At 35.9% G+C, this 18782-nt stretch overlaps 1 protein-coding gene across 1 annotated transcript; it reads left to right on the forward strand.

The window, feature by feature from the left end:
* Positions 1 to 1852: 1852 nt before the first annotated feature.
* EDTP (Egg-derived tyrosine phosphatase) lies at positions 1853 to 14943 on the forward strand. The gene is made up of 11 exons (XM_019045776.2): positions 1853 to 2116; positions 2919 to 2975; positions 3532 to 3767; positions 4545 to 4790; positions 5260 to 5482; positions 6081 to 6409; positions 7247 to 7432; positions 8695 to 9315; positions 10155 to 10253; positions 11220 to 11300; positions 12123 to 14943. Exons 1-11 carry the CDS (start codon positions 2030 to 2032, stop codon positions 12289 to 12291), a joined length of 2334 nt encoding a protein of 777 aa, XP_018901321.2. The 5' UTR covers positions 1853 to 2029; the 3' UTR covers positions 12292 to 14943.
* Positions 14944 to 18782: the final 3839 nt, after the last annotated feature.

Consider the following 18782-nt stretch of genomic DNA (forward strand, 5'->3'; position numbering starts at 1 on the left):
TTGAGTCCTCTTGAAGAGAATGAATATTGTCTGGAAGTTTCACATGATCCACCATTTTTTCAACAAAAATGAGATCTTTAAACCTCCTCACATTAACAAGTTCCAATCAATAGAATAAGTCGAAATATTCGTATCTCCATTGCAATGGTAAAAATCTCCCATAATGTTTTATATTCCAGAAGGAAACTTGCTATAACATCTAATATCTTTGAAAATGCCCTTGAATACCTTTGAGTAAAGAAAATTTTAAACAAAGCCTAATCCATCTTCTTTTTTTTAAAAAAAACAAAAAAAAACTTATCAAACCGAAACCTGCAATGTTGCTATCAGATGGTACAGCCATTGAAATGCTAGATCGTTGATTTACGCTGAAAAATGTGTATTGCAATGTTGTAAATCTTGGCTTGCATTTGGTTTTATTTGTTTTTCAAAGGGAACCAATCGACATTTTTTTTTAATTTTCCATAAATTTTCTGTTTTTGTAGTAAAGTATTCACAGAAAAGTTTAAAGTAGACGTTTTTGGTTTGTTTCCTGATCAATATGAAAAACTAAAAATATTGGGAAATTTTTAAAATAGTGAAAGTATGCACCTGTGGACTATTGCCATTGATACAGACCCAAGTTTCAAAACGAGTGCCACAGATTATTAAAATTTACTTACATGCAAGCATTTCGAACTATTTAATGCTACTCTCCTTTAATTGTAATTTTTAGATGGGAGGGATCAAAAATATTGTTGAGTTTTTGAGAAGCATTCGCAAGGTTAGATGACCACTATTGATAGAACCAAGAACAACCCGTGGACCTATTGGGCTACATTTTGCAATTTGGAACTATAAATTCTAGTCCGGTTTAAAAACAACGTATGTGCCATTAGTTTCCCTATGCACATAAGTGTTTTTCCAGAAAAGCCAGAATTTATAGTTCCAAATTGCAAAATGCAGCTCTATTCCTACTGGCAAATATCGTCCACGTAAGATTCGCCTTCAATTTCGCCGCATACCAACAAACATACCGGAGAGCGCTAATAGTATCTTTTTCGGAAAATACACATTCATTTCGCTCCAAGACTCATGGACCAAGAGCATTGATTGATAAGGAATGTTACTTTTTTATTCTTTTAGCAGTTTTTAAAGGTACATCTCGAAGAATTTCTTTGCAATTCAGCAAATATAGCCCTGATATATATTCGCGCTATTATTTTATAATAATAGCGTCCTTTCGTCCTTATGGACGAATCATCCGTCTGCAATTCGGGCGAATAATGAATTATTTTTCGTCTTGATTCATGTATTAAATGTAATATTATGTTAGAGGGGAAGCTTTGCCCCGTATCAAGGACTTTTTTTGTTTACATTCCTTTTTACGAAGTTTGAACTTTCACGTCACTTTTTACGAATCTGACGGCTCCAATTCGCCTGAAGATTTTCTCCGGCATCATGCGGTCTTTTTGGGTGTTCGTTTTAACTTTGTCACTTCTTGAAACAATTTTATGGCTAAAGCATAAATTATGGTTTTTTAAAGTCCCAGTAGACAGCTAAAAAACACCGAATTCCATGCAGCGGCTTTGTTCATTAGCCCTTCGGTTTGAAATAGTTCTCAAAGGCAGGAGGGTTGAGGGGTACCTCCTAATGCTCTTCTGATTCTCTTGGATTTCTCGCTAAGTAATCTATTTTTTAACTCATCAGTGCTTTCTTTCGACGTAATTTAACTAACCAGTCATGAATTACGCAGCAATATACTTGCTGAAAGCTCAATTTAGAGTTATTCTTTTGTTCGCCGCAACGTCTTTTGTTCAGGATCTGAAGTTGTGAAGATGATCGCGTGTTTTTTTGATGACGTCACAATTATTTACGTCGTGATGGCAGTATTTCTAGGTTATGGTAGTGTTTTGCATTTAGTCAAAACACGAATCTGTACTCTTTATCTGCGTCTTATCCGTCATGTTTAGCTTATTTTCAAATTTTAGAGCGTGTATTTTTATGTTTCATTCCGTAATATGCCAGTTAATTTTACTAGTGTCTCAAAATGGAAGAAGTTTGTCCGTTTGATATCAAGAAACTCCTTCGGTACTTCGCCAAGAATACTTACAGAGCCAGAGACGCCACTCAGATGGTAATATTTTCCACATATTTCGTTTCTTAATGGTCATTTTAAGCAATTCTACTGTTCCTGATTATGGTTTGTGTTGCTTGAAGTTATCCTGTCATCCTATGTCAGTTTTTTTACTGCAACATGTGCTAGAGTTAATCTCTTGACGTCAAGTAACATCTTAAGTCTTATCATACTTTGTCCATGTCAGCATGGAGAATATGAGCTCAATCATGCTCAACAAGCCTCTAAACGCCATGTCTCAGAATTATGGGTCATGTTAGATCTGCTCTCATTCCTTGGTACCTAGCGTGAGCTATGTACCTTGAGTGTTGCTAAACAATAGGTTGCGTCGAAGGTTATGATTTGCTCACTTCCAGCCCTCTCCCATCTGATTGCCATGTATCAGATGCCTATACCTTTCAACCTCTCACCTTTGAAATTCCTGAAAATTGAATAGATACTTTATTCTCCGCCAAATTTGAGAGCAATTCATTCAGATAGAAGAAAAAATGTGGAACTGCTCCTCATTGTTTAGACTGATAAACAAACTATATCAATCTGAAGTCTTTATGCAAGTTGACCAATCAGTCAAGCATCCCTATTTTACAACTTAGCGATGAATTCTCTCTTAAAGTTCAAATTTTTCCTCTAATACTGAAATGTATCATGTTTTTTAATAAATTCCACAAAAACTTAAGAGTAATTGTCATTCTCACGTCGAACGTAAGCACCGAGATTTGAAGCTTGCAATTCTATCATTGTGACAACCAAAATTTTTATTCTCATCATGTGATCTCATGACTTTTTCTCATTCTGTTTTCAGGGCCAAGATGTCATGCAAAAATGTGTTGACTTAATTGGACGTGATTATAGCTATGTTGTAAGTATGCCTCACTGCTTCTGAATCATTTTCACCTTAAGTACTTGATAGTAATATTAGTAACCCTTTTGACGTGGAGGATCAAATTGTATTTTATTTACCTCACCATTTTTCAATCTGAATTGCAAATACCATTTCTGTCTTCAAATACTTTCCAGTCAAAAGTGAATCATATTATTTTATAAAAGGCAGGAATCCAAGGTTTCCACAACATTTTACTTTGTTAACCATCTATAGAATCACCTCAATTATGTTACTAATTATCAAAGTATAGCTGAAAGGAGTGGGGAAGGAGATGGAATGAACGGAGTAGGCCGATGAAGACAGCAAACCCCTCAGAGCAAACTTTTGTAAGAAAATAATCCATGAGTATTTTTACAAAGAAAAATAAACTGATTTTCAAATTCTGTGTGTTTGAGACAATATCCTCTTCCAAAAAATGTTTCTCTTTCTCCTTGCACAATTCTTACCACCCACATGATCATTCCTTTTTTCACTTTTCATCACTGGAAGATTGAACAAAAAGAGATTGATCTAATCACTTTTCTTCTTTTAGATTGTAAACAACCACGCAGGAGAATTGAGTGCTCACTACCCAAGTCAGTTAATTGTAATTGAGTATGAACGGCAAAATGAATCCATTTTGAACGAGCGTATGTCCAGAAGTACCATTTACGAAAATGTTTATGATGCTGCAAAACTCCGTGATCTGTTTGGGAAAGGAAGGTTTGCCCGTTGTCGCGCAAGATTTCCTTGCCCTGTCATATTCTACAAAGGAAAGCATATTTGCAGGTATGAAGTTTTAAGCTTTTGGCCGTTTAACTCATTGATGGTGAAACTCCCAAATCACATATCTCGATTTGCGATGGTGCTGACTTCCTTTCATATACTATTTTTTAAATAGAGAGCTACCCAACATCAATTCTGTAAAGTTTCTTTGATTTTTCACCTCTGTGGGAAGCTAATTTTCAGAAAACTTCAAGGAATGATGTTGATTTATTCTTCTTTAAAAAATAGAACAGGAGAGGAGATATTTAAACAACGCAAGTAAGACTTGTGGTTCAGGAATTTCACCATTCACACATGATAGATAACATTGAATTTAATTTAATGTTTTTTTTCTTAACTGCAGGAATTCATGCCAATATACTTAAATTTTAATGAAATGCTTTATTTTTTTTGAAGTTTTCATCTGATCAAAAGTTGAGGTAAATTCCACCCCAAAAGTTTAGGTTGAATTTTTGGCAGAAGAAATTAAATTACTCATCAACAAAAAAATACTGCACTGCTTATTATGTCACATTTTGGTCAACGTATCACAAACGCTGTCCATGCTCAACCGCTATCTTGCTGGAAATCTCAGTATTGTTTTAATTTTTCTCAAAAAATGTTGAACATTTTTCTTTCAAAATTTCAGGGATTAATCTTGTTGACGAAAGGAGTGTCATGACATTATCTTGTCATGTTATCATTTTACATGTAAAATTTTCAAGTGATTATGTTAATTAGTTTTTCTGTGAAAAATTGGATAAGTAGGCAACAATTAAATCTGTCAATTTTTTTCCACAGGTCTGCAACTTTATCCAGAGGACCTGAAATCTATGGTCGATCTGGCTTAGATTATTTCTTTGCTGCAGAGGAAGCAAATGATGACGATGATGATATCATTGAAAGTAATGATGTGGAGGTTGACGCTGGCGAATGGCAACTTCTAGACAAAGTGCGGAAGCAGGATATCAAGCTGTTGAAAACATTGAATATAGGCACTATTATAGACTTGATGGTTGAGAAGAAAAAAGTCAAATTTGGCTTAAAGTAAGTACTCGGAACATTTTTACTTTCCAATCATTCGTTTAGTTATTATTAAACTTTCAGGATTAGACGGAGGGGTTTTTTGCTAAAGCTTCAATTCTGAATGGCAGAAAATGTTCTTTGCAAAAAATCTCATTATAGCTCATTACTTATTTACAACAAAATTAGATTAATGTCATTTCTCACAGTTAATAGCAACTAATCACTGAGCCGAAATTCCTACACCTTTACTATTAACACCTGAGAACATGATAGAAATCTAGTTGACAAATACTAGAGACAGAACTAGAAACTACCTCTAAGTTGCACTCAAAACAAATCGTATATCAGTATCATATTATTGAGTAGTTGTCTCATTTCCCTAGGATATTGCAAAAATCATCAACTGGATGGTTGCAATGGCATTGTGGTAAATCTGTGGATGGATGTATTTTTTCTGCTTTAATATTATTGTTATCATCTATTTTTTCAGTGTGACATCTTCTGAGAAAGTAGATAAGGAAAAAAGGTACTGTGATTTTAACATTATTTCACTTCCATACCCGGGTTGTGAATTCTTCAAGGAATTTCGTTCGAAAAACTATTCGGCCAAAGGCCTTGTTTTTGATTGGACACAAACGCATGTTGATGCAGATATTGATGTTCCTGATGACAGCACAGCTAATAACTTGAAGATCAGTTGGAGTGACTACAAGGTATCTCTTCATTTTTGTACGTCAGAAATTTTTGCCTGATGAGGCTAAGGTTCCTTTTTTGTGGACGATCATGCATGATAGTTGTTGCTGATAGAAATTTTCATGAAAAAAGCGATGTTGACCTTAAATAAGTCTCTCAGTGCCCTCTGAGCTCAAAAAAAGCGTTAGAAAGTTTCCAAGCGCCAAAATATAAAGCAATTGACATATTGATGGCTAAAGTCGAAAAATGCGCATCTCGGACTGTGACGTTGCAAGTTTCTGCTCATGTAAAACTAACCAATAGTTCCTCTCGAAATTCTCTTCAAAGTTTCTTCACTCATTCTACATCAACCACACAAACTTATGAAGAAAAATTTAATTAGTCTCCCTCAAGGAAATTAAATCATAATCAGAGATTTTCAAATGTTGCAGTTGAGGTAAGTACCTTTTGCATTTATTCCATCAATCTCTAGAGATCCAAAAAAAAAAAAAAAAAAAAAAAGTGCGTTTAAAAATCTAGAAAATATCAGAGGAAGAGCAACCAAGGGTTCAACTATTGACTCTATTAGCAATTCTTTCAATAGTACAATATGTAATAATCACTCTCTCTTGATTTCAGGAATGGGACCTTGTGCAATTAACGCAGAATTATTTGCGACTAATTTTGCGGTATGTGTCAGATAACAATACTGGAACGCTGGTTCACTGTATCAGCGGCTGGGATCGTACTCCACTTTATATCTCTCTTTTACGACTCTCCCTGTGGGCAGATGGCGTTATCCATCAGTCACTGAATGCCAAACAAATACTTTATCTCACCATTGCTTACGACTGGTTTCTCTTTGGCCATAATCTCCAGGATCGATTATCCAAGGGAGAGGACATCTTCTTTTTCTGTTTCTATTTCCTTAAATATCTGCAAGCCGATGAGTTTAGTGTTTTACCCAGGTAAATAACTCTCTTTTACTTTTTCAATTGAGTAGGAAACAGCGGTTGTCTTTATGGCTCAGGATAATATGCATATGTTTTTGCATATCGACAGTGTAAGTCGGCAACCACATAACTCGTTTGCGGCGTCTGAAAATCTCCGCCTCCGTGTTATTTTTTTTAAAGGAGAACAAATTGACATAATTCCTTAAAGTTTTTGCAGAATTTTCTTTGCACAGAGAAGAAAAATCACGGCAGTTATAAAGAACAGCCGTTGAGTAGTTTTCCATTTAAAAAATAAAGTATGACAGGAAGTCTGCGACATCGCAAATCAAGTTATGTGATTGCCGACTTACACCGTCAATATGTATAATGTTTTATGAACCCTTGAGTAATATATTATAAAGCCTCTTCCTCACACTCACCCTTCTTTTTGCTCATTATATAGATGGCTAAATGGAATAACCGCATATCTCAATAACGATGTTTAAAAATCTCCGACCATGTATTATTTTCTTCTAAAAAAACAAATCAAAATGTTGCCTTGCAATTTTGTGTTATTTTTCTAAGAATGAAGGAAGAAAATTCTCAGCAAATCACAATAGAAACTATTGATTAGCGTTCCCTCAAAAAATAAAAATGAGTGAAGACTTACAACTGAGGGTTTATTCTGTTAAATGTATCCCTGCATTCCTCTCCAATCTGACAGGCGTTTTGCATTGTCCAATATCATTTGAGCCAATAAATGTAATAATTCCCGGCCAGAATTCCTTTCTACGAATTCTACACGTATCTTTTTCGTTATCAGAAGTTCATCCTTAAGGACATGGAGGATTGAAACCATCATACATGTTTCAGGAACAAAGTCAAGCACGGTAGTGTTTCTCGGAATGATTCTGACTCCCAGCTGGAAAGCACTGTTTTCGATTTAGATGGATCCATACATCATGGCTCAAATATCAGTTTACACAGTTCTTGGAGCTCTATCAGTAGCCGTAGTCAGGATAACCCTATTTTATTAAATGCTGAAGACTGCACTGTTCGGTAAGTGGGTGAACAACGTTTTTAGTAGATCACTTATCAGGGTTTTCAGCGGTCTAGAAAACCAGAAAAGTCGGGGAATTAACAGCAGCCGGGCAAAGACAGGATTCACAGGAAAAGTTGAGGAATTTTATGAAAAGCGTTTTGCAGAAGTCAGAATAATTAAGGTGATTCGATGGACGCCATATTTTGTGTCAGAACGGCATGCGATATATCGCATCAATTGGTTCCATTTTTTCAGCTACTCGTCATTTTTCTCCAATTTTGAGATCTTAATTCTGTTGTCAGGAGACTAAAGCACTCACTTACCAATTTTAACAAAGAAATTCAACGTAATAAAGGCGTCGTTTTTTTATAGAGAAAATATCGCATTCGAGTGCAGTTTCGATATCAGTATCGAATGCGATGTTTTCTCTCTGAAAAAAACCACGCCTTAGTTACGTTGAATTTCTTTGTTAAAATTGGTAAGTGAGTGCTTTAGTCTCCTGACAATAGAATTGCGATCTCAAAATTGGAGAAAAATGACGAGTAACTGAAAAAATGGAACCAATTGATGCGATATATCGCATGCCGTTCTGACACAAAATATGGCGTCCATCGAATCACCTTAAAAGAAACAAGTCAAAGTTTTATCCGTAGGTCAGGGAAAGTTAGGAAATTCAAAAATTTTAGAGGCAGGGAAAAGCATACATAATATCAGGAAATTCAAAGATGAAGAAAGTATGGAAACCCTGATTGTACTTGTTGGCTTTAAACATCCTACATCGAAAATATTTTTAAAGCATAGAGTTAATATATAATCACTCAAAAAATCTGACATCTCTAATTTCATGGATAGATTTGGATTCTTCTATCCACCCTTGCCTTATAGCATAAATTTTTATCAGAACAATCATTCCCTTCTTATCAAAAAATGTACCAAAAAAAAAAAAAAAAAAATCACTTGAAGTCTACGAGGAGACCATAAGTAAATATGATCTCCATGCCCATTTTGAATGAAATTGCACAAATAGTTTCTAAAATATGCCCGTACACAGAAATCAAGGACGGCGGATAGACAGACACATATTTTTCAAGTTAGGGTTTTTTTTTAACTCAAGGCGCCTTAAAATGCCTAGAAATGATTGAATTTCAACTTTTTCTTCTTTTTTGGATGACAATACTTCCTCTATCTGCAAGTGGGATGAGAAAGTAAAAATTAATGTCAATATTTAGACTTTCTGAGCACTGGTTCTTTTCTCACACGCTTTCAATCTACTTTTCAGGAATGGCTCAGGGACTGCGACCACTGGGAAATGGCTGAACAGTTTAGAATCTCAGAACTCAGACAGCTCTAGTCCCTCTCTTTCGATGCTTGGAAATACTCCTTCAACTAGCACCTCCAACGCTAGCTCTGGCTCGAGTAATAGCGCCGAATCCAACGGAGGTCTGGTCATTGTCCCATCGTCCCCCTTCCGTCTAAGCTCCTCCTCGTTGACCTCGCTTCAAAATTACCCGATACCAGTGAGCTACCTAAACGGGAACGGTTCCTCGCATTTGCCAGTCAATGCCATTGAGTGTTCACCCGCTTGTATTCCAAACCCAGCAACCAAAACTCCCAACCCCTCGTTATGTAACGTACCTGCTTCTAGCAATATGAACTCCAGTAGTATAGGCCCAGTAAATAATATCACCTACCCTAATTTATTTAACGCTAGTTATTCGTCACTGCCATCATGTGAGCTGTCGCAGCATGTGAACGGTTCAAGCGCTCTAACGACAAACTTGAGGCAGCCTGGTAGTCCAAGGAACGATCTGCCTCGAAGGACGAGTCCTGTAGCGGTGCCTGCTTTTAATAGCAATGGAAGGCAAAGAACAGAGTCGAGTGGATCTTTGGGAGTCGGCAGGTAATTTTACTTTCCGTACACTTTTTTGACATCTTAGCAATGAGCAAATGATTCTCAGCTCGTACGTGAAAAATTGGTTAACCATGTACCCAAATATTAATTTTACTGAATTTCTGATATACAATGAAGAAACAGCTTAATCAGCCAAAAAGCACAGTGAAATAACAACTTAATCCAGAAACAGGCTACCTCACAAGACTAAAAATCAGACACAACTGAAAACCAGGACGTTTTGAGTAAATTACAACCTTATTTTCAACTGGAAAAAAGAAAGCAAAATTAAGTTGGCGATTTGTTGTCATCGTGAGACCGAAACTAAGAAAACAAATTGTCTTCGATTTGTCTTGGTCTTGCAATGATTGCAAGTAGACACGTCAATTTTACTTTATTTTTTTTTTAATTTTTTTTTTGTTGAAAATAAGACCGTAACTAACTCAAAAGTCCCTAGTGACAAATAGTAGTGGGAAAAATGTGAAGGCACCTAAAAAAGGGTAAAAGTGTGAATGTAGAAGACAATTTTGAAAATGAAACCACCTATATTCCTTATTTTTCAGGAGAAAATTACTAAGCGCATCTTTCTTGAGAAAAATACTATGTAACACGCTCTTAATACGAAGATAAAAGTGAAGCATGCTCCTTATCGTGAAAAAAATAGTGAAGCGCGCAGTCTCATGTGGATGAAAATGTAAAGGCAAAGTACTTTCTGCACCCATGTGTGTTGCCCAGATTTCTCGCGATTATTTAGTCATTCTATTCTCATTGCTTTCTCGTAAATTTCATTTTGTGCGTCCTCAATAGCCAAGTTTAGTAAAAATAATCCATATACATACTTTTTTCAGTTGGCAGTTCATATCAGGCACAGGAAGTCTGCGAGGATCAGGATCCACGAACTCAACATGCGGTTCTCAACTGAGTTCAAACAACTCGCGATCAAACCTGTAAGTTCTATCACTTTAACGAATGTTTTGTTTCTTCGTTTTTGATCAAAAATTATTTGAATATCCACCACTAAGTTAGGTAGCAAAGCAGGGTGTCTACACGTCCGGAATTTCCAGAAAGTCTGGAAATAGTATTGATGTTTTAAGGGCGGTCCAGAAGTACTGATAAAGTGCGGCAATTCCGCAAGAAGGTCCAGAATTTTTTCATTTTTTTGTCATTTTTGTCGCATTTTAAGCGAGAAATTCAAATCTTTGAAATTCTTCAAATTTTGTCAATTGGAGGTACTGAAAAAGTACTGAATTTTTCTGTTCAGAAGGTACTGAATTTCATGGGAATGTACTGAAAAAGTACTGCAAAAGTACTGGTTTTTGGCCAGCCTGTTTTAGTAGACACCCTGCAGAGATAAAAATGAAGATTGTGAAATGGAAAGAGGTGTGCTTTAGGATTTATCTTGCTCTCACACTTTTTGACCTAAAGATGAGTGAGATTTAGCTCAGAATGGACACTGTCAGATTAGAAATTCTTTCAAGTAACTGGATTAGGCCTTAAAAAAGCGAGTCCTTTCCTCTAGCAACGAAACTGGGCAAATTAAAAAAAAAATCTTCCCAAATTTAGGAAAAAAGGAAATGAGATCATATAATTTTGCAGGTATGAAACAACTAATTGATTTTCTTTAGAATAGTTTTACATCTAGAGAGGTACACTCTGATGTGCCCTGAAGGAATGACTTAATCAATCTTTTCATTTTAAATTTTATTGAATTGTTTAAAATTCACAGGATCGTTTTCCTTTAAAATTTAAAATGTTTTGAGGCATTTTTTAAGATGACTATGAAGATGCACGATTTTTATAACACCGTATTTGCTTTGGTTTCCTTCTGATGAATGCGAACCATTTAAGCAACTTCGTTTGCACTCTTAAGACTTCTGATAAGTTTTCTAATTTGTTCGTCCGTTCTGTTAAAGGTTTGAGGGCATTACCTCAGAATCAACATCAACTATTGTTGAAGATGACTGCTTTATATATGGTTCCGATATTCCAACACAGTGAGTAATCAGTTTCATGATGAATTTAACAAGCTATCTCCCTTCTTTTCCTAACTAAAACTTGAATTGATGCATCTCCAATCAGCTTTCACCTGAGCACATGTATTCAGGAAGCAAGTTTCATTGAAACAAATGTTTTCACTCGATGGAGGCATTTATTTGCTGATGATGAGCCAAGACATTTCGCTCCGCTATAAAATATTTTTGTATTCCAACATGATCATACTGAACTCTGTTTCATCAGAATATCGTAGACTATATGCAATGTTCTTCTGGTCACCGATCAGTGAGATTTTGGCGGCTCTTCAGGGGTTTTGCAAGACCTGAAAAGAAGTAGGATTAAACCGATTTCCTGTTGAGAGCAACACATTTTTAATAAAGAGTCTCATTCTAATAGAAAGCACTTATAACCATTTTAGTACTTTGCTAATAGGTGTAATGCCGTGGTATGGCCAGGGAGATTCAGAAACTCTGAATGCCCTTGACTAGAAAATTCTCCCAAAACAACATAATTTTTCGTGATTTTCAGGAATTTTTTACCCTATGACCCTTCTTATGAAAAATTTTTGATTGAAGCCTTCGCCCCTCCGATGATAACATTTTGGCTAACCCACTGGTGTGATGCACGTCGTTCCTTTCAAAATATTTTATTTTTAATCAATTGTTACAATGACTCCAAAATGGCATTTCTTGTCCACCATGTTAGCAGTTCAACTTAATTTTAGAAACATGATGGGACCCTTTGATAATGGAGTTTTAAAATGCTTTTTATCTACTTGCCTTCTTTCTACATAACTGTTTTTTCTTTTTGTATGTTTGCAGGAGAAAGGAACGCTTAAAAGCAGTTCGAGTAATGTTTTATCATTATCACTCAAAAACCATAGGTTACGGTTGCAGAGATGGAACAGAAAGTTCAACTCTAGTCGGCAATATAATCGGGAATTTCGCTGAGAAAGTAGGCATCAGGAATTCGCAGCACTCCTCTGTGTAGTCAAACCTCAGGTTCTCTAAAGCCAACCCTATCTGTAATTCGTTATCTGCTCGACCAGAGTGTTTCGAAATTCTGACCTGTGAATACATCGTGATGTTATCCTTTTTTGTCTTTGTAGCTTTGTAAATGTTGTCATGATTGTTACACACAAATTTCCAGTTCTCATGTTGAACAACAGTTGTTGAAATGTAGGATTTTTGAAAAACTGTTACAAAGTATGATGGGCCTAGTCTTTTTTAAAAGAAGAAAAAATTTGTCGAGAAAGTGTTTCGTTTTCGTCAGATTTGTAAATTTTGCTCCAAGTTTAGGCCTCTGTTCAAATTTTTTTTTTTTTTTTTTGTCAAATTTCACATCTAGATTATGTCTTAAATGTCAAAATGGTCTTTTCTGACAAGCTCTGAAACATTTAAACAAAGGAAAATCAGTTAATGTGACAAATTTACATAATGATTGACTAAAAATGGGACTTTGAATTACAGCAACTTTATCAAAACTAATTTTGTGCGCAAAAATTGCTGTCGTCCAAAATTTAGACTAATTTTTTTTTTTTTTTTTTTTTAATTTCTCGTTTGCGGAGATCATCAGTAAGGACTATTTTCTTGATTGCCAGTCGAAGGAGATGTATCGATAAAGGCCGTTTATGGGCCCACCCTGAATTTCCTCAGTTCAATGATTCTTCGCTCATTGAAGATCTATATTTTACAGAATGCATTATGATTTGGTAATTTTTGGTCTCTCTTTGGATCTAATACTGGCCTAAACATGGATCTAAAGGCCTGTTTTGACGAAACATGTGAGTTTTGCAGGTTTCTGATTAAGTGCCGAAGCATCCGCATTTTTCGCCAAAATTGGCCCTCAGACCCAAACTTAGGTTGATACTAGTCCTGAAAAAAGACTGAAAATTACCAAATCACGATGCATTCTGTAAAATGGAGAGCCTCAGTGAGCAAAAAACTGTAGAGTTGAGGAAATTTAGGGTGGGCCAAAAAGCGGCTCGTATTGATACTCGGCCTTCTTGTTCAGCTGAGATTATCAGTAAGGACTATTTTCTAGTTAGTCAAACAAATGTCTGGTTTATTTTCCGGCAAGAACTTGTCCGTGCTCAAAATTCTTGAAGTCTTTCAGGCCTCTGAGGATCTTGAATTTTCTATTGGTTATTAAGTGTAAAAACTATTCAGTTTAATTTTACTCTGTCATTTCTTTGGAGGACAAATAGATGTGCAAAAATGTAACTTTGTTCGCAGTTTCATCGTCAGAACTGTTGACCGGTTATTGTGTCCAGAAGAATCATTGTGTTCCAATTCAAGTGAATCTTAGCAAAAGTTACAATTTTAAATAAATAAATTAATTTATTAATGCTGATGTACCAAAGCCAAAGTCATTGAAATTATTTAAAAGAATTCTCATAAAAATAAGTGTCAAGTTCAGGGATCTAATTGCATGGCAAACCCAACAATTTTAAGAAATCAAGTTGATAACTTGAGAAAATTGAATTATTCTTTTTCACAAGACAGATTTCTTCCTGTAACATTATCTATTTTTGAGCCTGTTTCCCTGAACTAGAAGAAAACACCATTTACCAAGAGCTAGTAAGCTGGAATGGACCACTTCACAGACTGCAAACTCAAGCAATCTGTGTACCTGCATCAAAATTTCATGTAGAATACAATTTGCAAGATAAAAATTACTGAAATTAACTTTTAACCAAGATATTAACGTTTTTATTCAGCGCAGGTTACGAAAAATTTGAATTTCCGGCTCACAAGAATAACCATCGTCGACATGAATCAAATTGCGCACTATGGTTTCGGCAGGCCTCTTAATCAGGTAGTGTCCCATCCCTGCCTTGTGTTGTTCAAAGTGTGAAAACTAAGCAGCAGCTTAGGTATAGCGCTGAGATTCAGAAATATATATTTTCATACTGCTGAGACTTACAGGAACGTTTAGTTTGCAATTTAGATCAAGTAGATTATGTTTTTTTAGGAGTCGCAAGTTTGAATCGATGCATCTATAAACTTTATTAACTTGGTTGGGAGTTACTTTCAGTCATTTTTGTTGCACGCTTTGTGTGCGTTCTACATTAAATGGAGAGAAAACATTTATCATCTTTCTAAAATATGCATTTTGTCTAGTGGTCCATTTACATTTTAAAAATCATTGTTCTTTGTTCCCCTCCCCCACTCTCTGTCTGCTACGGTTTTATTTACCTGTTTTACCACTACCCAGTTTATTCCAAAACTCATTATTCATGTGCATATCTATCTATTTTATTTGTTTTACTGTGACCCAATTAATTTATTTATACATTACATTTTTGCCTTGTTTTTAAATCGGTTATTTTTTTGGCGTACGAAACTTGAGCTGGGGCGGATGTTTCAATACCCACTTAGTTTCGTTCTGACTGGAATAGCTCAGAATCATTGTATATTTTTATAGTTAAAATGGTAAGATTTAAAATATTTTAAGATAGTATCGGAGTTTTTTAACAATCCAACAAATCCAGGTTTGTTCACGAGGTTCGAATTTGTCATACTTCTATTTGATTTTGAGTCAATCAAGTCCACTTGTGTAGGTATTTTCCTCTATAATTTTTATTGTACTTGTATATCTTACCAGTAAATAATTGTAAAAATAAATTCCAATTGATAACTATTTGCCTGTTTCTCTGCTGTTTTTCTTTAAAATTTTAATACCTTTATACAGCCCAATTTCAATATTAAACTTTATGTCATTGTTTATGACATCTGTCATTCGGCTATAAAAAAAAAAAGAACTACAAACAAGAAGTTTTTAAACCGTATCCCTTTTTCTTATCTTGTGTAATTCAGAAGGAAATATTTTTCCCATCAGTAAGGTTCTAAAATATACCTATTGCATCATTACCTGAATGCCTGAGAGTTATTATTATTAATATATTTTATTTTTATTCTTTCATTGCCGTCCTTTAAATAAAATAGTATATCGAATCAATGACTCATGAGGTATAATTTAAAAAATATAAAATAAAAAAACCATGCATTTCGGAGGAGACAGCATCATTTGCGATGAAGTTAGACAGAACTCTTAAGGAGGTAATTGACATGGTTCAGTACAACAAAAAACTGACGTACGGCTAGAAAAATCTATTTTCAGTACACGATAACATCTAATGAAAATTTCAGACAATGCTTTGATGAAGTGTGTTGACGCATAAAAAAACGCCTTCATTATGAAAAAATACTTCCCAGCGTGGCCGCGAAGGTCGAATAGTTGCATCATTTAAAAACCTAATCAATGGTGTAGCAGTGTAGATCAGTGAGTAATGCGGTCAGATAATGCTTTGATGAAGCGTGTTGACGCGTAAAAAAACGCCTTCATCGAGAAAAGATACTTCCTAGCGTGACCTCGGAGGTCGAATAGTTGCATCATTTAAAAACCTAATCAATGGTGCAGTAGCGTATATGAGCGATTCGAGAGATCCGGTCAGACAATTCTTTGATGAAGTGTGTCGACGCGTAAAAAGCGCCTTCATCGAGAAAAGATACTTCCTAGCGTGGCCTCCGAGGCCGAATAGTTGCATCCTTTAAAAATCCAATCAACCTCATGTGGACATCGGCACAAAAGGCGCTTAGCGACGGTATATGCTCCACGTACGAAAATCCCTCGCGACGACACTGACGTCTACTATGACGTCCAGTAAGATTAAAATCTTTTCTTAATGTACCCTCGTAATTTACTGATTGTGAGTTCCTCTCTTTTTGTCTAAGCCATCGCACTCGTGTCCCAGTTAAATTGTACATGACTCGTAAGTCCGTCCGACCGACCAAAGAGGTGACATAATTGAGTGTCCTCTTTCACTTACGTAATTCGTGTGGTGGGATAACCGGACAAGTCTAAAATGAATGAGGGAAAAAGAGAGGTAACTTAATATCCACACTCCTGTCGCTCTAATTGCAAGTGAGCTGAAACCGTGTGGATTTCTCCCATCGATTCCCCGCAGAATGATGCATGTACCTACGAACGGGGCCCTTTAAATTGTCCAACGAAAATTTTATTTCAAGCTCCCTCGTTCTAAAGCTCTCGCTCTCAAATGGATCAATCTTTTTTTCTCTTTTTTTTCCTAATTTTCTAAAGACACAATAAAAGTACTTAGGTATGACAGTAGTGTTGTTTTTCCCCAAAAATCAATTAAATCGGAACTATCGATTTTGTCCCAAATAAAAACGATTATTCGCAGAAAAAGCAAGGCCAAAAAACGATTTTCAAGAAAATCGCGCTGGAAAAAAAATGATTTCGAAGAAAATTGCGCTGAGAACAGAACGCTTTTCAGGGAAAGTATTGTGCCGTTCGTAAAAAGTCGATTCAGCGGCAAAATCACGTGCAGAAAATCTATTCAATGTATCGATTATTTTGTGCATTAAATCGACTTCTTCCAAATCGAAAAAAAATCAACAGCACTATTTGACAGGAAGTCTACATCGTCGGAAACGGAAATATGCGATTTCGCACTTTGACTATCGACAGGTAGGTCTGCACATAGCAGAAAAAAAGCGCCTTATGCCTTATGGCGACGTAACGGTTTTTCATATTCCTATCCGGCGTATATATGATTTTGTTATAGCAACGAGTAATTATGATAATCACTTTTGTAACGTTCCTTCAACCCCTCTTACGCGATGAATATTAAATGCGTGTATTGTGGACTGGAGGGGCGAGGGGTAAACCGGGCGCGACCTTCCGGGAACACTGAACTTTCATGTATCACGCGTCTGTAACCGATTATCCCTCCTGCTTATTCTTTCACTTGTGGATCGTGAGTACCTACCTAATAATTACCAATGTCCAGTGGCGTGCTTCGATACATCGAATGATCTGCCATTTAAACCTATGGAAAAGGATCGATAAATAGGGTGTTCGCAGAGAACACCTTAATAATCGATTATTTACCATAGGTTTAAATGGCATAACAATCGATATATCGCAATTAACGCCACGCTACTGCCAATGTCTCCGAGTTTTCATCCTGACATTCTGTTTCCAATGGCTCCACCAGAAGTAGCACCTCCCAACTAGCAGTGATCGCAATAAATAGTGATTTTATCGGTTGATCATCACGATTATATCGGTGGCAATTTATTGCGATATTATCGAATAAAAAATTGCGATTTATGGCAATTAAATCGCTTCGCCATATATCGCGATTTTTATTTCGAAAATATCGTGATAAATTGCCTTTGAAAAATGCTACTTGGGCAGGGTGGCATGAAACGAAAGATTGGAAATGTCCAGTGAAATTTCACGAGGCTATGAAATATTTCCCATTTTACAGGGGCTAGAGCATGCAACCCTCACTCAAACACACAAAATTGGAGGAAAAAGTCTCAATTTTTACATTCTGCGAAACATGAAAAGGGACTGGTATTTTTCAAGATCTTCCATAAATTTCTAAAATTTCATGAAATATTTCACGTGAAATTTCAAAATTCAATTTTTTATGAAATTTTGCCACCCCGAGGAGCACAAACAGCGATTAGGTACATTATTGGTGTTGTATGGGATGAGAGTGTTGTGTAAGTTGCCAGTTCACAAATTGAAGGGGCTCTTGTTGAAATTTCTCGCAGTAAAATAAAATTGAAATGAGTTACAATACATCGTGCATTGCTTATTTCCCACCTTTCTCACACATTATGGAACTTGTTTGGACCGCGTTCAGCAGAAAGGAACCACGCCACATAAGCGATTGTAAAATTGGGCAAATTAATTTCTTACAAGAGGACCTTTATGCGGATTCCTTTGAACATTTCAAGGAATTTGCTTCGTCCCACGCAGAAAATTCACTGAAATTTGCACGAAAATCCGCACAACCGTTTTCGTGTAAAAAAATTAAACTGCCCATGAACAAATAGATTTTGAGATATGGCTGTGCACAGAAAAAGAGTAGGTACGCCTGACGGACGGACATACATATTTTCAAGTACCTATGGTTTTTTTACTCAAGGCACCTTAAACGCCTAAAAATGATGAAATTTCATGTTTTTTTATTTCTTTCTTTAAAATATCAGTAAAAATACAATTATTTCTAATTTCCAAAATTAGTACTTTATTTTAAATAATTAACTGATTGAAATTATTGACTTTTCTGGTTGTCTTTATATTGTTTGATCATTAATTTCTTATTTTTATGGATTACCCGCGAGGGTAGTGAGACAGTAGAAATATTGCAAATCTATGGTAAAATAATTGCAATTTCGTCGCATTTATGATTGTAAAATTATTTCAATTTTTTCGTAGTGTGCGGCCTTGGGGTAATTTAATCCAGGTTTAAACGCACAATCAAAAGCTTTGCGCGCGCCTCTTGTGAGTCATCAACTTCCGTACGATTCCAGTTTTACACAAGTGACTAGTAGTTCTCAATTACTTACTAGTTACTCAACCGCGCCCTACCCCTGCACACACACGGTTAGATTACACATTTTACTTACCTCCCCTCCCTTGAACCCCGTGAACCTCGA

The sequence above is a fragment of the Bemisia tabaci genome, chromosome 10 (assembly GCF_918797505.1).
Source record: "Bemisia tabaci chromosome 10, PGI_BMITA_v3".
Lineage (NCBI taxonomy): Eukaryota > Metazoa > Arthropoda > Insecta > Hemiptera > Aleyrodidae > Bemisia > Bemisia tabaci.